Raw genomic sequence first — 14,029 nt, 5'->3', positions numbered from 1 at the left:
GTTTCCTGTTGGAGTAGATAATAACCAATTTTAGCTCCTGTTTCTACCTAGTTGACCACTTCCCCTCCCTCTAATATCATATTATTATGATGTCCAGCATGTGAATGGGTTGTCCTATTTTATCCCACTAAAAGTCATGGTTGCCTTGTGTTGAGGTTTGATTTTCTGCTCATTTCTGTGTTTGTTTTGTCTTTCTTTCACATTTCTGACATGGCACAGATTGTAAAAACTGATCTAATCAAGGGTACAAATATTTAATTAATTAGAAATGTACAGTAAATGTACATAAAGTTGATTTGGTTTTATCACTAAGACCTTTTTAAGGCCCTTTTTTGATGGAACAGATGTTCTCAATCTGTGCTGTGTCTGTGACGGGGGTTTAATAGGTCCTCTTAATCTAATGCAACAGCTGGAAATCCCATTCCCCATTATGGCATGCTTTTTGGAGGAGGTCAGTCACTCTTCATCCTGGGTTCTTCAACTTAAAAAAAGTCACAGTCCACATGACAAGAGCCGACCTGTGTCTGGTTGAATCCGCAAATAATTCACAGCGTTTGTTAATCTGCTGGGTGGAGTTTGCCACGTTGGATGATGAGAGAGGAAGTCAGTCCATCATTCTTTTTTTTGCAGTTATTACGTGACGCCGTTGATTTATAAAGTGTCCTGAGGTCGTAAAACTGCACAAAGTAGGCGCTCTAAGGAGATAAAAACAAGCTATTATCGTGGATAACGAATAACAATTAATATATTCTTCTATATTAAAGCTCACCGGATGCTTGTGGTGTTAAAAATATATCTTCCAAGGATAAAGCTGGCTTTCTATATTTTCATGATTGTCAACAAATCCCATGAAAGTATCAAACCAGCAATCCTTTTGACCATCAACACTCAACCTCAACACTTTCTAACTTCCCGACCCTGTCTGTCCACTCATCGCCAAACCTATTTGTTACTACTGAAGACGTAAATCTTTAAAAATAGTTCAGAAATATTTATTTTCATTTAAATAAAAAGGCTCAGTGATTACCTAAAACAGGTAGATACTGTAGTTTTTAACTAGCTTTATTCAAACAGGAGAAACTAATGCATTTGCAAATTAAAGCGGGCAAACTCAGTAACTGTTTAATTTATCTTATTTTATGTTTTGGATTTTATTCACTTTAATTAGTTATTTTTACTGTAAAGCACTTTGTAACTTTGTTTTTTTTGTTCAGGTTTGTTTTCGTATTGGAGCCATACTGAGTCTCCAGATGTTAAAACAAGATAATAATCATTTGCAGATTCTAAAAGACGATAAAAAATAACATATAATATTAAAGAGTTTTTTAATTTTCACAGTATTAAACTTTTATTCTAAAACCTGTGCTGAAAAAGTTGAAGAACCCACTAACATAGTGTGTATGGTTTATGATATTACCATGTAACCTGTCGCTGTGATATTACACCTACCTAAAAGCAGTGCCATATATCAAACAAAATCAATGTGGTAACTTGAAGTTCACATTGGCTACAATCACAGTTTGTACTAACAAACATGTTATTATGCATTACATGTCATAAACTACGTGGCCAAAGGTATGTGGACAACCAAACAGTTTCCACTTCCAGTTCATTCCAAAGGTTCAGCCCAGTTAAGTTCTTAAGCACCAAACTGGGAAAATCATATCTTTATGAACCTGGCTTATCATGTTTAAATGGAAAGGAGCCATCCCCAAACTACAGTATTGTTAAATATATCATTGTATGCAGTAGCATTAAGAAAAGTGTGTGTCCACATACTTTTGGCTGTGCAGTGTCGCTGATGAAACATGTCAAAATAACCAACAAATGTTTTAATTCTTTGTCACGTTTCTGTTTACTTACACGAATTTAAAAAGGATGTGTCACTTTGTGTTTTGTGCAACTTATTACGTATCACTGTATGTGTTAACAACTGTACTTAACCACTATGTTGAAGGAGACACATCCTTTTGAACTGTGTTTTTAACATAATTGTGCATCACGTAAACCTTTGTTACTATGGTTTTTCACTTTGTCACCTCGTGTTCTTTCTCCTAACTGTGCAGTCTAACCCGTGTTTACCTTGCAGGCCGACATCCAAAGCTAAAGCTAACTCTAAGTCTAAACAGAGCAGCCCTGGCAAAAGGTAATCTCAGGGTAAACAATTCAGTGGGTAAATTCAAGCCCACACACATGCTGCTCGCAGACAAACGCAATGTAAACTGATAAGAAAGTCAGAGTAAAAAATGTTGGATGTTCCCATTGAATAGAAAAGGCTAATTCTCTCCACCACATCCCCTCCAGTATGAGCACCTGCTCCGCACATGTGGCTGATTACTAGGAACATCCGTGATTGTCAGAACAAAAGCCTTTAACTAAATCCAAGAACAGTTGAAGTTTGTTTGTTAATTCTCAACATATTGTCAGATGTTTACTTGTGACTACTGTGAATACAACTAAGGCATTAATTGGTTAATTCAATCAGTTGCTGTGTCCCAGGTCCACACTATTTTTTGTATAGAATCAGTTTGTACTGTAGTGTGGATTTGGGACACAGCTATTGTTTCCTGCCATTATAGTCCCTTCCCCTGTCTCTGCTCCTTCCAGGTTGTATTTGGAGCGTCAGAAGAGCTACTTCCACGTTCACTCTGTGGCGTGTACGGGCACAGAGGTCCACCTGGCAGCCTGCCCCCTGGAGTTCAGCAAGAGAAACGCGACATCGTCCTGCGAGGGCGGCATGGCGGCCGTGGTCAGCTGCATGCCGGGGCCTCAGTTCATGCAGAACAGTGGCCTGAAAAAGAAACTTAAAACTTCGGTAAAGTAGTCTTTAACTAAGACGGCAGCTCAATGGGGCCTTTTCACAGCAGACATGACTCATGACAAATTAACTTGACTTTTTTTTAATCTAATTTCTGTTTTCCACGTCCACCTTGACCACAGTTTGAATTTTTTCTCTGTAAAGTACTTAATTCATTTCATTTAAAGCCTGTGTGTTTACCTGCTGCTGAGGTGGAATCTGTACCTTAAAGAGCTGAATTAAATTAGTCACCTTACAGTCTTCCTCAGCAGATGGAGTTTGTTCTCATGGACTAATGGACTCATTAACTTCTGGACGAAAGGTCCGGAAAAAGCTAATTAGTGGACCTTGAATAACATTTTATTTATTTATTTTTGTTTCCAACAAGAAAACAGAATTCTATTTTTCTGTCTTTATTATGTAAAAGATTAAATTATCCTTTTATATGTCTTCTGGCTGTCTAGAGCAACGTGAGGCTGAAGGGAGGTGCCAGGCTGGGCGAGGGTCGGGTGGAGGTGCTGAAAGACAACGAGTGGGGAACGGTGTGTGATGATCGCTGGAGCCTGCAGTCAGCCAGCGTCGTCTGCAGGGAGCTCGGCTTCGGCAGCGCCAAGGAGGCTCTCACCGGAGCACGCATGGGACAAGGTTTGGAACAAAATATCATACATTGATGAAAATGTGTTGGTTTTGAAAGGTTTGGTAATTGAATGATGAATTAAAAAACAACAAGAGCATTTAAATGCTCATCTGGATTTAGCCAGCATAAGTAGCCCAGGGTTATCTAAGAAGTCTAGAACAAAGTTATAAGTTCTGGTGGTTGAAGTCAGGGAGCTAACACCAATCCAGCGTGCCTCCTCGGTCGGCTTCAGTGCCTTTTGACTGCAGGTAAAGAATCTTTTTTTTTCGGTTTTGTAACTTCAAACAGAAGTCCAGTGAAAGAGTAAAAAGGAAGTAGTCACCCGCGTTTGACAGGAGCCCAAGAAATGTTGGAATATTCAACCCAAGTGTGACTTGGCACGGTTTGAGAATTGGCCTCAAAATGTCCGGCTGCAGTGGCAGAGCTCCATCCTGTAGGGTCTTTCTCACCCACAGAGGTTTGACTCAACCGTTCGTCTGTGAGCCCAAATGAGCTTTTATACACCGCAGAAATAACAGAAATAACAAAAGACATGACTGATGGTGGCAAAAGTAAACTGTATGTTTAAAATTCTCAGTATTTGTAGCACCAAAGTGATAATAATAGTAATTTAGACCCTGGAGCTGTAAAATCTGTAAAAGACTTCACTCATCAGCTGTCTATCTGCAGCTTGTCTCTCAGGTCATCTCTTCACCCCCAGAGCACTGATAATCTGCCCTTAACAAGTCCACATTCCTACACGGATTCCTCATTTGAAGCTTATTTTAATCAGGAAAGGAATGTTGTGCTTGAGGAAAGAAAAGAAACAAAGACAAAAATACTTAAAAGAAAGAACTTCACCACAGTAAACAGATTAGTCATTTTCTGACCTACTTACTGCAATAATAGACAATTCTTAGTGTATCATTTCCATCAAGATTATTTCTTTTTCACAAATACAAGGCAACCACCTTCCACACACACAAACACACTACAATCCTCCCGTACAGTTCCTCATTTATGAAATAGCTCTCTTCTGTGGGTATTTCTGTCTATTAGACATTTTTAGAACAGAAAACCATCTGTGTTATTCGAGTTAGGTTGTCGACTATTTCATGTGAAAATGAGGCAGTGCTTAGACAGCTTGTGTCTAAGCATGAAAAATACTTCATACCAGAGTGATTAATACCGGTGTAACAGTTGATAAATTGTAGTTGTTATGTTATAATTTGGTATTTTGCAATTGTGACTTGTCCTTTCTGGACACACACACAGTTACAGTACCATATTCATTTCCTCTGTTGGCTGAAAACTGCTTAGAAATTTGGCTAAAGAGCAAATCTGACTCAACATTCCTCACTGATGGCAGAAAAGCAGCCAGGATGGCAACCCCAAAGCTCAATGAAGTAGTTTGTGTGTGTGTGAGTATGTCTCCTTAGTAATGAAATACGGCTACATTAGGCTGGTGTTTAATTTCAAACAGCTGTTTTTAAAATGGTAATTATAGATAAGGGATTTGATTTCTGCCAAAAGAAATCCTTAAACTCATATGTTTGTTCATAAAATAATCTCACAGCAACATATCGGTTCAACTAAACGTCCTCAGGCTGCAGAGAGAGCGAGCGCCAATCCACCTGACTCTGGTGTGGTGAATTAGTAATTAAAGGGCAAGACACTTTGTTATTCCCTATATATTAGGCCACCACAGAGATATCTCTCTTTACTAAATACAGTATTTATTACTTAATACTGTACATACAAGTGTTATCCAGTTCCATTATATTTGAGAGAAGGAGGACATACCTCCAAAACTCAGCAACTCACACCAAAATAATGTAGATGGATGAATATAGCACTCACTGGGTGAACCGTCCCCTTAAGTGTTGTGCCAGTGCTGCCGTGTCACCTAAATATTACAGTATTTATCTTAGTGTGTGTGTGTTCCTCATTAGTGATTGAACATGGAGGTGTGTGTAGTTTTTTGATCAACTGCCGTGAGATTCCACCAAAGAAGAAACAAACAAGTCTCTTGAAGGGCAGTTCTCAGAAACGCTGGGCTGGGATGTCTGCTCTAGTGTGTGTACGTTATGATTTCTACCACAGAGGAAGTCGGTGGAGGAGACTCTTCACAAAATCTCTTTGAGGCAGCAGCATACCGGCTCTGTGCTCAGACCACCACCTGGTTGGATCATTGCAAGAAGCATTCCTTAAACGTCACTGAAGTCGGAAACGAGCGCCGCTGAAGGAATTCCTTTCATGGAAAATCTCATAATACAGTCACCTCATGGTGCTGTTACTCAAAGTGATGGAGTGAGAGTTTAGCGGGTGAATGTAAAGGAAGGTGTCACTGACAGGGAACATGCATGCTCAGCAAACATGCCTCAGGTTAAAAAGTGGATTAGTTTCTGGAAGGTACTGTATATGTACTGTATGGAAATCTGAAACAATATCACAGCTGAATTCTAAGCATCAAACAGCAAATGTAATGTACAATCTGGGCGTCTAGATGCACCTCTATGTGCCTTTGTATAGTCCTGTCTGCTGTTATGATGAAAAGTAAGTTACTTGTGACTTTTTCATATTAATTAGTGTCTATTTTGCTCTTTTTGTTTTGCGTCTCTGTGGTGCAATGAAACAGTGATTCCATCCGCATCCAGTTCATCAGAGACTTTACATTTTTCCAGGGCAGAATTAGACAGTAGCAGTAACATTAGTATAATATGAATTAAGTAGAACGGCGTAGACAGAATGATCAGTAACTGCTACCATAACAACAACAAAGACAAGATAAAGTTCCTGAACAGAGAAAGACATCACTGTTTGTTTGATTTGGTCCTTCGGTCAGAGAGAAAGTCAGCAGTGGTTGTTTGAACTGACCTGGATTGTTCTAATCTGATCTAAGCACCTTATTAAATGGGTTCAAACTCATTAAATGCTGCAGTGGTAGCAACATATAAAGAACTTGTGACCCGATAAATCATGTTTTTATGTAACCGTCAGTTAAAAATATCTTTAAATGAGCTGGCCAATTTCATGAATAGCGATCTGAAAATATCTGAAAGTTATTTGTTTACTTGAGAAGCTCTAAATATGGAAGTGGAAATATAAAGAAATCTACCTTTTTTTAAACCTTTAAGCCGCTGTCTGTCTGTGTGACTGTCTGTCTGTCCAGGAATGGGTCCGATCTACATGAACGAGGTGAAGTGTCTCGGTCAGGAGAAGTCCATCTGGAACTGCCCCTTTAAGAACATCACGTCAGAGGACTGTCAGCACATGGAGGACGCTGCTGTCCGCTGCAGCGTGCCCTACATGGGACTCGAGAGCTTGGTCAGAAATGAACCTCCTTACTTAAATGTTTCATTTTGAAATCGTGCTTTTAACTTGAGTAAACATTAGAAAGCTGATTTAATTGTTTAAAACTGTTATCATAATATTTATTGCATCAGCCAGTACAGGATTTTACTTTCTCATGCTTTGATAAATGTAGCATAGGAAAGAAGTTGAACAATGTTATACTGTGTTTATTGTATTACCCCTTCATTTAGTTAAGTCTTTTCTGTTTGCTCTGACATGTAGAGATTTAGAGCTGATACTCACAGAAATCTTTTAACTCCAAACCAACACTTCTTCACTGCTGTCACAAACAACAGTAACATCATTTGTCATTTAGTCTTTTCCATAGTTTAAAGTTTCATATTGGTTTGTGCTGAATTAGTTTAATAGTTTGAAACCAGCTCAGACCTAATTTATTGTTTTAAAAACATGTCAGAGAGGCAACTGTGGTTTGTGACAACAGTGAATTCCTTTTAACACAGAGTATTTCTGGTTGTGCAGTCTGTATTTTACCAAATTATACTCTTGTTTCCTGTAGATACACATAGAGTGCGGTAGCAAGTGGGATAAAAACTCTAACAGATAAAAATAGTTATTATCCCGTCCGGCCCTTGTGTATCTATACTCTGCTTTGTGGTGTCTAACCCCTCGGCCCCACGCAGATCCGAATCACAGGAGGACGTACCCGTTACGAAGGCCGTTTGGAGGTGCTGAGCTCAGACTCTAACGGGACGCAGAGCTGGGGTCTGATCTGTGGAGAGTCCTGGAGCACCAAGGAGGCCATGGTGGCCTGCAGGCAGCTGGGCTTGGGCTACGCTAACCAGGGCCTGCAAGTAGGTTATTAACACCAACTAGAGCTGCTTTAACCAGTTGTCTTTTAGTATATTTGACATATGCAAATATAATATACTGTCATAAACACCACAAAAAAAGAAATTCCTTGTAATTAATTACAGTGAATACAGTTAATTCTATGCATATACATTCAGATATGTGCAGCATACTAATACTGGTTATTAGAACTGATAAGACATTCAAATATATTCCTAAAAATAACTATCTTGCTAAATCCTGATGTATATATTTCTGGAATATACTTGAATGCCTGTATTAATGTCTGACAGTACATTATAAGTTCCATATGGAGTAGATGTTTCTTTCCATTCATGGAAGAACACAAATACTGCTTGGGTCTCTTCTGTGTGGGCAGACCTAAACAGACTCACATGAAGTTTCTAATCAAACTCAAAAGCCACTCACCACTAAAGCCAAGTCGTGACCTCATCTGGAAACCACGTTGACGTTTTCCAGAAAAAGTGTAACCAAACTGCTGCTTCAACGACGCACACTCTCCACTGCCGGAGGACTGTATAGGAGTGACATTAGTTTCAGTTCAGACAGCTCAGAGACAGGACAGGAAGTGTGTCCTTTCACTGACTCCCAGCAGGATATTTCTGCAGATCCGGATAGTGGGCGGCCGGAGCAATTATGAGGGCCGGGTGGAGGTTCAGGTTGGCTCCAAGTGGGGCACAGTGTGCAGCACTGGCTGGACCACAAAGGAAGCCATGGTGGTTTGCAGGCAGCTAGGGCTCGGATACTCCATGCATGCCATCAATGTAAGTAGGAGCAAAGATTTAAATGAAGAGAGATACTGAATAAATGTATTGTTTTAGAATTATTGTCATGACTCTAAATAATAAGAAGCAGGAACATCTTGATTTTAATTAGGAAATAAGGCTTAGTTGTGTTATGTTGTTATGTTCTAGGTTTCAGTGTGTAACGGTAAATTATTCCAGTCAAAGAGTCTTGAATAAAACTGAGTGAACAAAGAGGTAAAGCTTATCAGATTCTGTATACAGTATATACTATATTAAGGAATATGGTTATAGACTAGAATTAAAAGGACTGTATTTGAAATCAATATGAACCAATGAAGTTGATTTAGAGATTTAAAGAGCTCCATACGTATCACAATGATGGTATGAAATTAACGTTTCAAAATAAATCAACATAAATTCTTAAATGACATTTAAAGGTTAAAAATAAGTTTAGTTTTTGAAAATATGACACAAAGAATTTATTTCGAATTGTGATTATGGTTCTTTTTAGACAAAAAAAAGTATAAAAGAGTTAGATTCCTGTTTCTGGTATTACACCCAATAGTGACATCCCAAACTTCCCAGGTCATTGTTGAACCTTTCAAAGTCTGCTATGTTAACTGTGTTGCATTTAAATCCAGTGAACTGGGAGGAAATTAGAGAATTTGTATGTACTGATGTGCAGTACAACAAAATTAGGGAGTCTATCTTTAAACATGCAGCAATAAATGTCAAGTTTTGGAGTCAGAAATCCATTTAAAGAGACACAGTTTCTACACCCACAGAATAAAATATACCACAGTTACAGGGCAAGACTTATTCTGTGGCTTCTTGCAAGTGTAGTAAATTATTGAGTGAAGTAGAAGTAAGTATGTATGTAGACTGAGGGAAAGTGGGCACACCAGAACATACAAAATTATTATTCTTCATGACAATATTACAAGTGGAGTTCACCAGAAAATTCTGATATATGCAATGATGGATTTTTTTTCCTTTTAAACTCTAGTTTTAAGATATTCAGCAATCTTTAAAAGTAAAAAACAAATGCTATTGTAAGCTGCATACCAGAGCAACATGATACAAAATATTTAAATATAGTATAGTGCTGTGGGAATGAAAAACACTTCCAGTAAGCAATACGATTATTAAACCACTCAGTATCTGCAGAAAGTCATTGTCCTCCAGTGATCATAAACTCAGCATTACACTCTGTCCTCAGTGAGCAGCCAGAAATGAGTCATGAACATCTGTTTTTCAGAGCAGCAACATCAGACTGAACTCTGTGAATGCTTAACTCCTGTTTCCTTTTTTGTTTGCACGTGTGTCCTTTTTTTCTATTGTCTGAACCCTCCGGATTTAAGGAAACCTGGTACTGGGACAGCAGCAATGTGACCGAGATGATAATGAGCGGCGTGAAGTGCACCGGGAACGAGATGTCTCTGAGTCAGTGCCAGCATCACAAAACTGTCAGCTGCCAGAAGTCGGCAGCAAAGTTTGCAGCCGGAGTCATCTGTTCTGACAGTGAGTGACAGCAGCAGAAACAAATGTGTTTAGACTAACTGCTCTGTTTACTGACAATCCTCAGAGACATATTTAGTTGATTTGTTGAAACTCCAAGAGGCTTAAAAAAAAACATAGAATCACAAAAGAGAACAAAAAAACAAGATTCAACATGTATTTATGATGGAAATCATGACTGACTGTAGTCTGTGTTGTTACAAATTTCTGTTTCAGAGAGGGGAACTCTATCTTAAGCTTTCTACTACTTTTGTCTGATGCTATTTTGTGGTTTCTGGTCATTAGCTGTGACTAATGTGGGTCTGTAAAGCTCAGTACGATTGTGATGAAGTAAGGTGGCCCTGAGAGCTCAACGCACTGCAGCTAAAGACACAAACAAATAGACAAAACACAAATAAATCGAGCAACCAAATACAGACGACGACAGAAACTGCACACAGCTGAGACCCGCTTGTTGTTGCCACAGTTTGTGTCTCATGAAGTTATTGAAGTCAGCTGTCTGTAAGTAGTGTTGGAAAATGAGCTAACAACAAGCATGTCCCGGCCGTGTGCATCACTTTTAATGTCCCCTGTGCAACTTGTAAATCCAGCTGGTTACAGTCCATAAATATTTGATTTGGCACTCATTTTACTCTCCGGTGTAATTAGAACTTTTAACAGTTTTGTGATATCCTGTACTGTACTGAGCCTAATCGTGCTCCTATCCCATATTCCCAGCGGCCTCTGACCTCATCCTGAACGCCCCACTGGTCCAGCAGACAGTTTACATCGAGGATCGCCCTCTGCACATGCTCTACTGTGCTGCAGAGGAGGACTGCCTCTCGAAATCTGCAGCCAAGGCCAACTGGCCCTACGGACACCGACGCCTGCTCCGCTTCTCGTCCCAGATCCACAACATCGGTCGGGCTGACTTTAAGCCAAAGGCTGGACGGCACTCGTGGGTCTGGCACGCCTGCCATGGGTAATATTGTCTTCACTGGCAGCTCTGTTTATATGACGTTCAGTCCAGAGTTTTAATGATGCATTAATCTAATCTCATTGGCTCTGAGTTGAGTCTCAGTGGGCGGAGATAAAGAAAAACTCTGGAGTACAAGCAAATCATCATCATTATTTATGTGTTCCTATATTATACACAAAATTGAGTTCAAGAATAAGTAAGATTAAGTCATCGCAGCAGAAAACATAGATACAGATAAAAATACAAGATTAACGCTGGAGATAAATAAGAGTAAGTGCATATATGTTTATATTGTCTGTGAATTTAATTTATAAGCTAGACATAAACCCAAAACTCCTCCAACGCTTGAGTTTCTTCCCCCTGAGTCAGCTGATAAAACACAAACTCAGAAAGAGGAGTGGGAGGAGAGCCGAAGTGTGTCCTCCTCCGTCATCATTCTGTAGCCTCTCGGGCAACATAGAGAGATAAAAGCGGGGGAGGAATTCTGTTTGCTGGCATGAAATTAAATTTTGGATTAAAATGCAGTAGAAATGTAGCCTCAGTTTTTATTCCAATATGCTTCGTTATGTACATTAAAACCATCATTCAATACTTATTACAATATTATAGTACCTTGTGTATAGTTCCACTTTCTGTCAATGTATGCCACATATACAGAACGTTATCTATCTATTTTATAACAGAATCAAAGCTGTATTTCTTCCTGTAAAGTTGTCTTATTTTCACAACATCTCTAACATTTTAGATTCTAAAAAATATCATAATGTATTTCAATTCAATCTAGTCATTACCCAACATCCTGTTTCACCACCTGTCAGCTGAAGGAAATCAGAGTTTCACATCGATTTCATAGGCCCTTTAAGTCTCTTAAGCATTAAGTATGTCACTTTTTTGAATGGTGTCATTAACAACAACATGTTCTCTGTATTATACAGTCACTACCACAGCATGGACATTTTCACCCACTATGATCTGCTGAACGCTAACGGTAGCAAAGTGGCAGAGGGACACAAAGCCAGTTTCTGTCTGGAGGACACGGATTGTCAAGAGGGTGAGTTTGATGCTTCAAATTCAAACAATAAGATAGAAAGGTTCAGTGAACGGAGTATATCCTACTTCAGGGCACTATCGGAGCTGTCACACCTACCTGGTACGAGTGATAATAGTGACATAGATCTCTTAGTAAATCAAAATTCACAGTTAAAAAAAGGATTTGTCCAATTAAATATCATTGAATTGCTGAATGTCAGTGAATCTTTTTCCACCCAGGTGTTTCTAAGCGGTACGAGTGCGCCAACTTTGGCGATCAGGGCATCACTGTGGGCTGCTGGGATTTGTACCGTCACGACATCGACTGCCAGTGGATCGACATCACAGACGTCAAACCTGGAAACTACATTTTGCAGGTGAACATTTGTGACTGTCATTCGTACAACAGGAAGCAAATACAGCCCAAATAGTTCTTAGTGCTCGGTAAAATATAAAACTTTACATAGATATACATTAATATCAACCAAAAACTCATCACCAAATCCATTACATATAATAAAATAGTGCTAGAAGACTGAAACATTCCAACTTTGATGAAGTTAGGCAGCTTTATAGACTCATAGATACAATTTAACTACAGAATTTGCAGCTGCAAATCAAACTATTGTAAACAGCTTATTTTTGACCTTCTGCAGTTATAAAGTTCCTCTGCCTCTCTTTTCTTATTCCCCCCTTCTGTCTGTCTCACGCTGTCTACTTTATAGACGAAGGTATGTTTGGATATCTTCAAAACACGTCCATATAGTTCCATATTCACTCTCCTCTCCCCGCAGAACCAAATAATCCACGAACTATAAATCATCATCATTAACGTTTCTCACCTCTTCAGATTGTGATCAATCCGAATCACGAAGTGGCTGAGAGCGACTTCACCAACAACGCAATGAAGTGCAACTGCAAATACGACGGACATCGAATCTGGCTCCACAACTGCCACGTTGGTGAGCAGCAGTCACAAAACACTAAAATCTATCAGATGTTGATGTAAAATGTTGGCTCCTTTTTTTAAACTTTTCTAACTGCTTTACTCATTGTTCTTTATTCCCTGCAGGTGATGCATTCAGTGAGGAGGCAGAGAGGAGGTTTGAGAAGTACCCTGGACAGCTCAATAACCAGGTTTCTTAATCAAGAGTAATTTCAGCAACTATATGAGACCTAAAGTGGGGGTTGAATTAATAAACACACACCTCACTGGCTCTAAAAGCGAGGAACAAACCTTTTTGTTTTCAATGGATTCCCCCACATATCTCAGATTATCATGGAAGAAACCAACAGTACTTTCTTCTAGTGAATGTGTTGTATGTCTGAGTCATTATACTTGAATATTCAAGTGCTTATGTTTTTTTTTATTTTATTTTCTTTTCTCAGTCTAATGTGAGCTAATGCTATATTTTTATCACAAAAAAAGGATTTTATAAAGTCGTACAGTCTGCGTATGACTAATGTACAGCCTCCTATTGAATGTTTTTATTCCAAGTTATGAATGAGGTGTTATTTTTTTATAACCAGTTTTTATTTTCTTTACTTGGAGCAGGCTGGTTCAGAACTACCTGAGGTGTAAGCATTAGCTATAACACATTTAGAAACCTAAAAACTGAGGCATGAAGAGGAGCAAATGCAGCTCTGTGAAGGTCTTACTGGTCTTGAGTGAACGTTCATACTGGGCATTATGGACAGAAGAGATAGACTGTCCCATTTTCTAAAAAAAAACCTGCAGGTGCCTCAGATTAGAACATGAGATATTACATGTATAATTCACTCTGGATTGGATTGTAATCTTGAAGGATGAATGTAATTGAGCATGTTGCTCAAGAGAAAAGAAGGTTTTCACATCAGTTTTCTGCCCTCTTTGTTCAGAGGAATGGTTTTGCTTCAACATGCCTGCCTCCGCAGCTCCAATACTTTGTGAATGTATTTATTCCTAATATCAAGGTGCTCACGAACAACACTTGTTCAATATCGTTATCGTCAGTTCGAAGGGACTTCGCAACCAGTTTGATGCTAGCTCTAGTCTGTATGTATTACTAATAGTCATTTAGAGTCAGAACATAGATGTTATTGGGCAAAGACAAAAAAACTACAATTACCTTCAAGGATTGCTGTATGTATGCTGATGTAATCACTCCCGCTGCACCAAATAAAAAGGAGAGGAATATTAA

At 39.0% G+C, this 14,029-nt stretch overlaps 1 protein-coding gene and 1 long non-coding RNA gene across 4 annotated transcripts in view; one reads left to right on the top strand and one right to left on the bottom strand.

The window, feature by feature from the left end:
* LOC127353023 (uncharacterized) overlaps positions 1-8,200 on the bottom strand; it is a 25,840-nt gene extending 17,640 nt beyond the window's left edge. The window contains exon 1 of the long non-coding RNA XR_007881223.1: positions 8,007-8,200. This is a non-coding gene — a long non-coding RNA (uncharacterized LOC127353023). The remainder of the gene's footprint in view (positions 1-8,006) is intronic.
* loxl3b (lysyl oxidase-like 3b) overlaps positions 1-14,029 on the top strand; it is a 25,171-nt gene extending 11,142 nt beyond the window's left edge. Inside the window, exons 6-16 of one of the 3 annotated variants that reach the window (XM_051381708.1) lie at positions 2,090-2,146; positions 2,608-2,815; positions 3,262-3,442; positions 6,586-6,740; positions 8,207-8,362; positions 9,706-9,865; positions 10,580-10,823; positions 11,756-11,871; positions 12,090-12,226; positions 12,700-12,811; positions 12,922-14,029. In XM_051381708.1, coding sequence (XP_051237668.1) covers positions 2,090-2,146; positions 2,608-2,815; positions 3,262-3,442; positions 6,586-6,740; positions 8,207-8,362; positions 9,706-9,865; positions 10,580-10,823; positions 11,756-11,871; positions 12,090-12,226; positions 12,700-12,811; positions 12,922-12,995 — 1,600 coding nt within the window. In that variant the 3' untranslated portion in view covers positions 12,996-14,029. Of the gene's footprint in view, positions 1-2,089; positions 2,147-2,607; positions 2,816-3,261; positions 3,443-6,585; positions 6,741-7,408; positions 7,580-8,206; positions 8,363-9,705; positions 9,866-10,579; positions 10,824-11,755; positions 11,872-12,089; positions 12,227-12,699; positions 12,812-12,921 lie in introns of all 3 variants that reach the window. The other 2 variants (XM_051381699.1, XM_051381717.1) reach the window with 2 other exon arrangements.

Source organism: Dicentrarchus labrax, unplaced genomic scaffold (assembly GCF_905237075.1).
Source record: "Dicentrarchus labrax unplaced genomic scaffold, dlabrax2021, whole genome shotgun sequence".
Classification (NCBI taxonomy): Eukaryota; Metazoa; Chordata; class Actinopteri; family Moronidae; genus Dicentrarchus; species Dicentrarchus labrax.
This window is presented reverse-complemented; position numbering and strand designations above follow the sequence as displayed.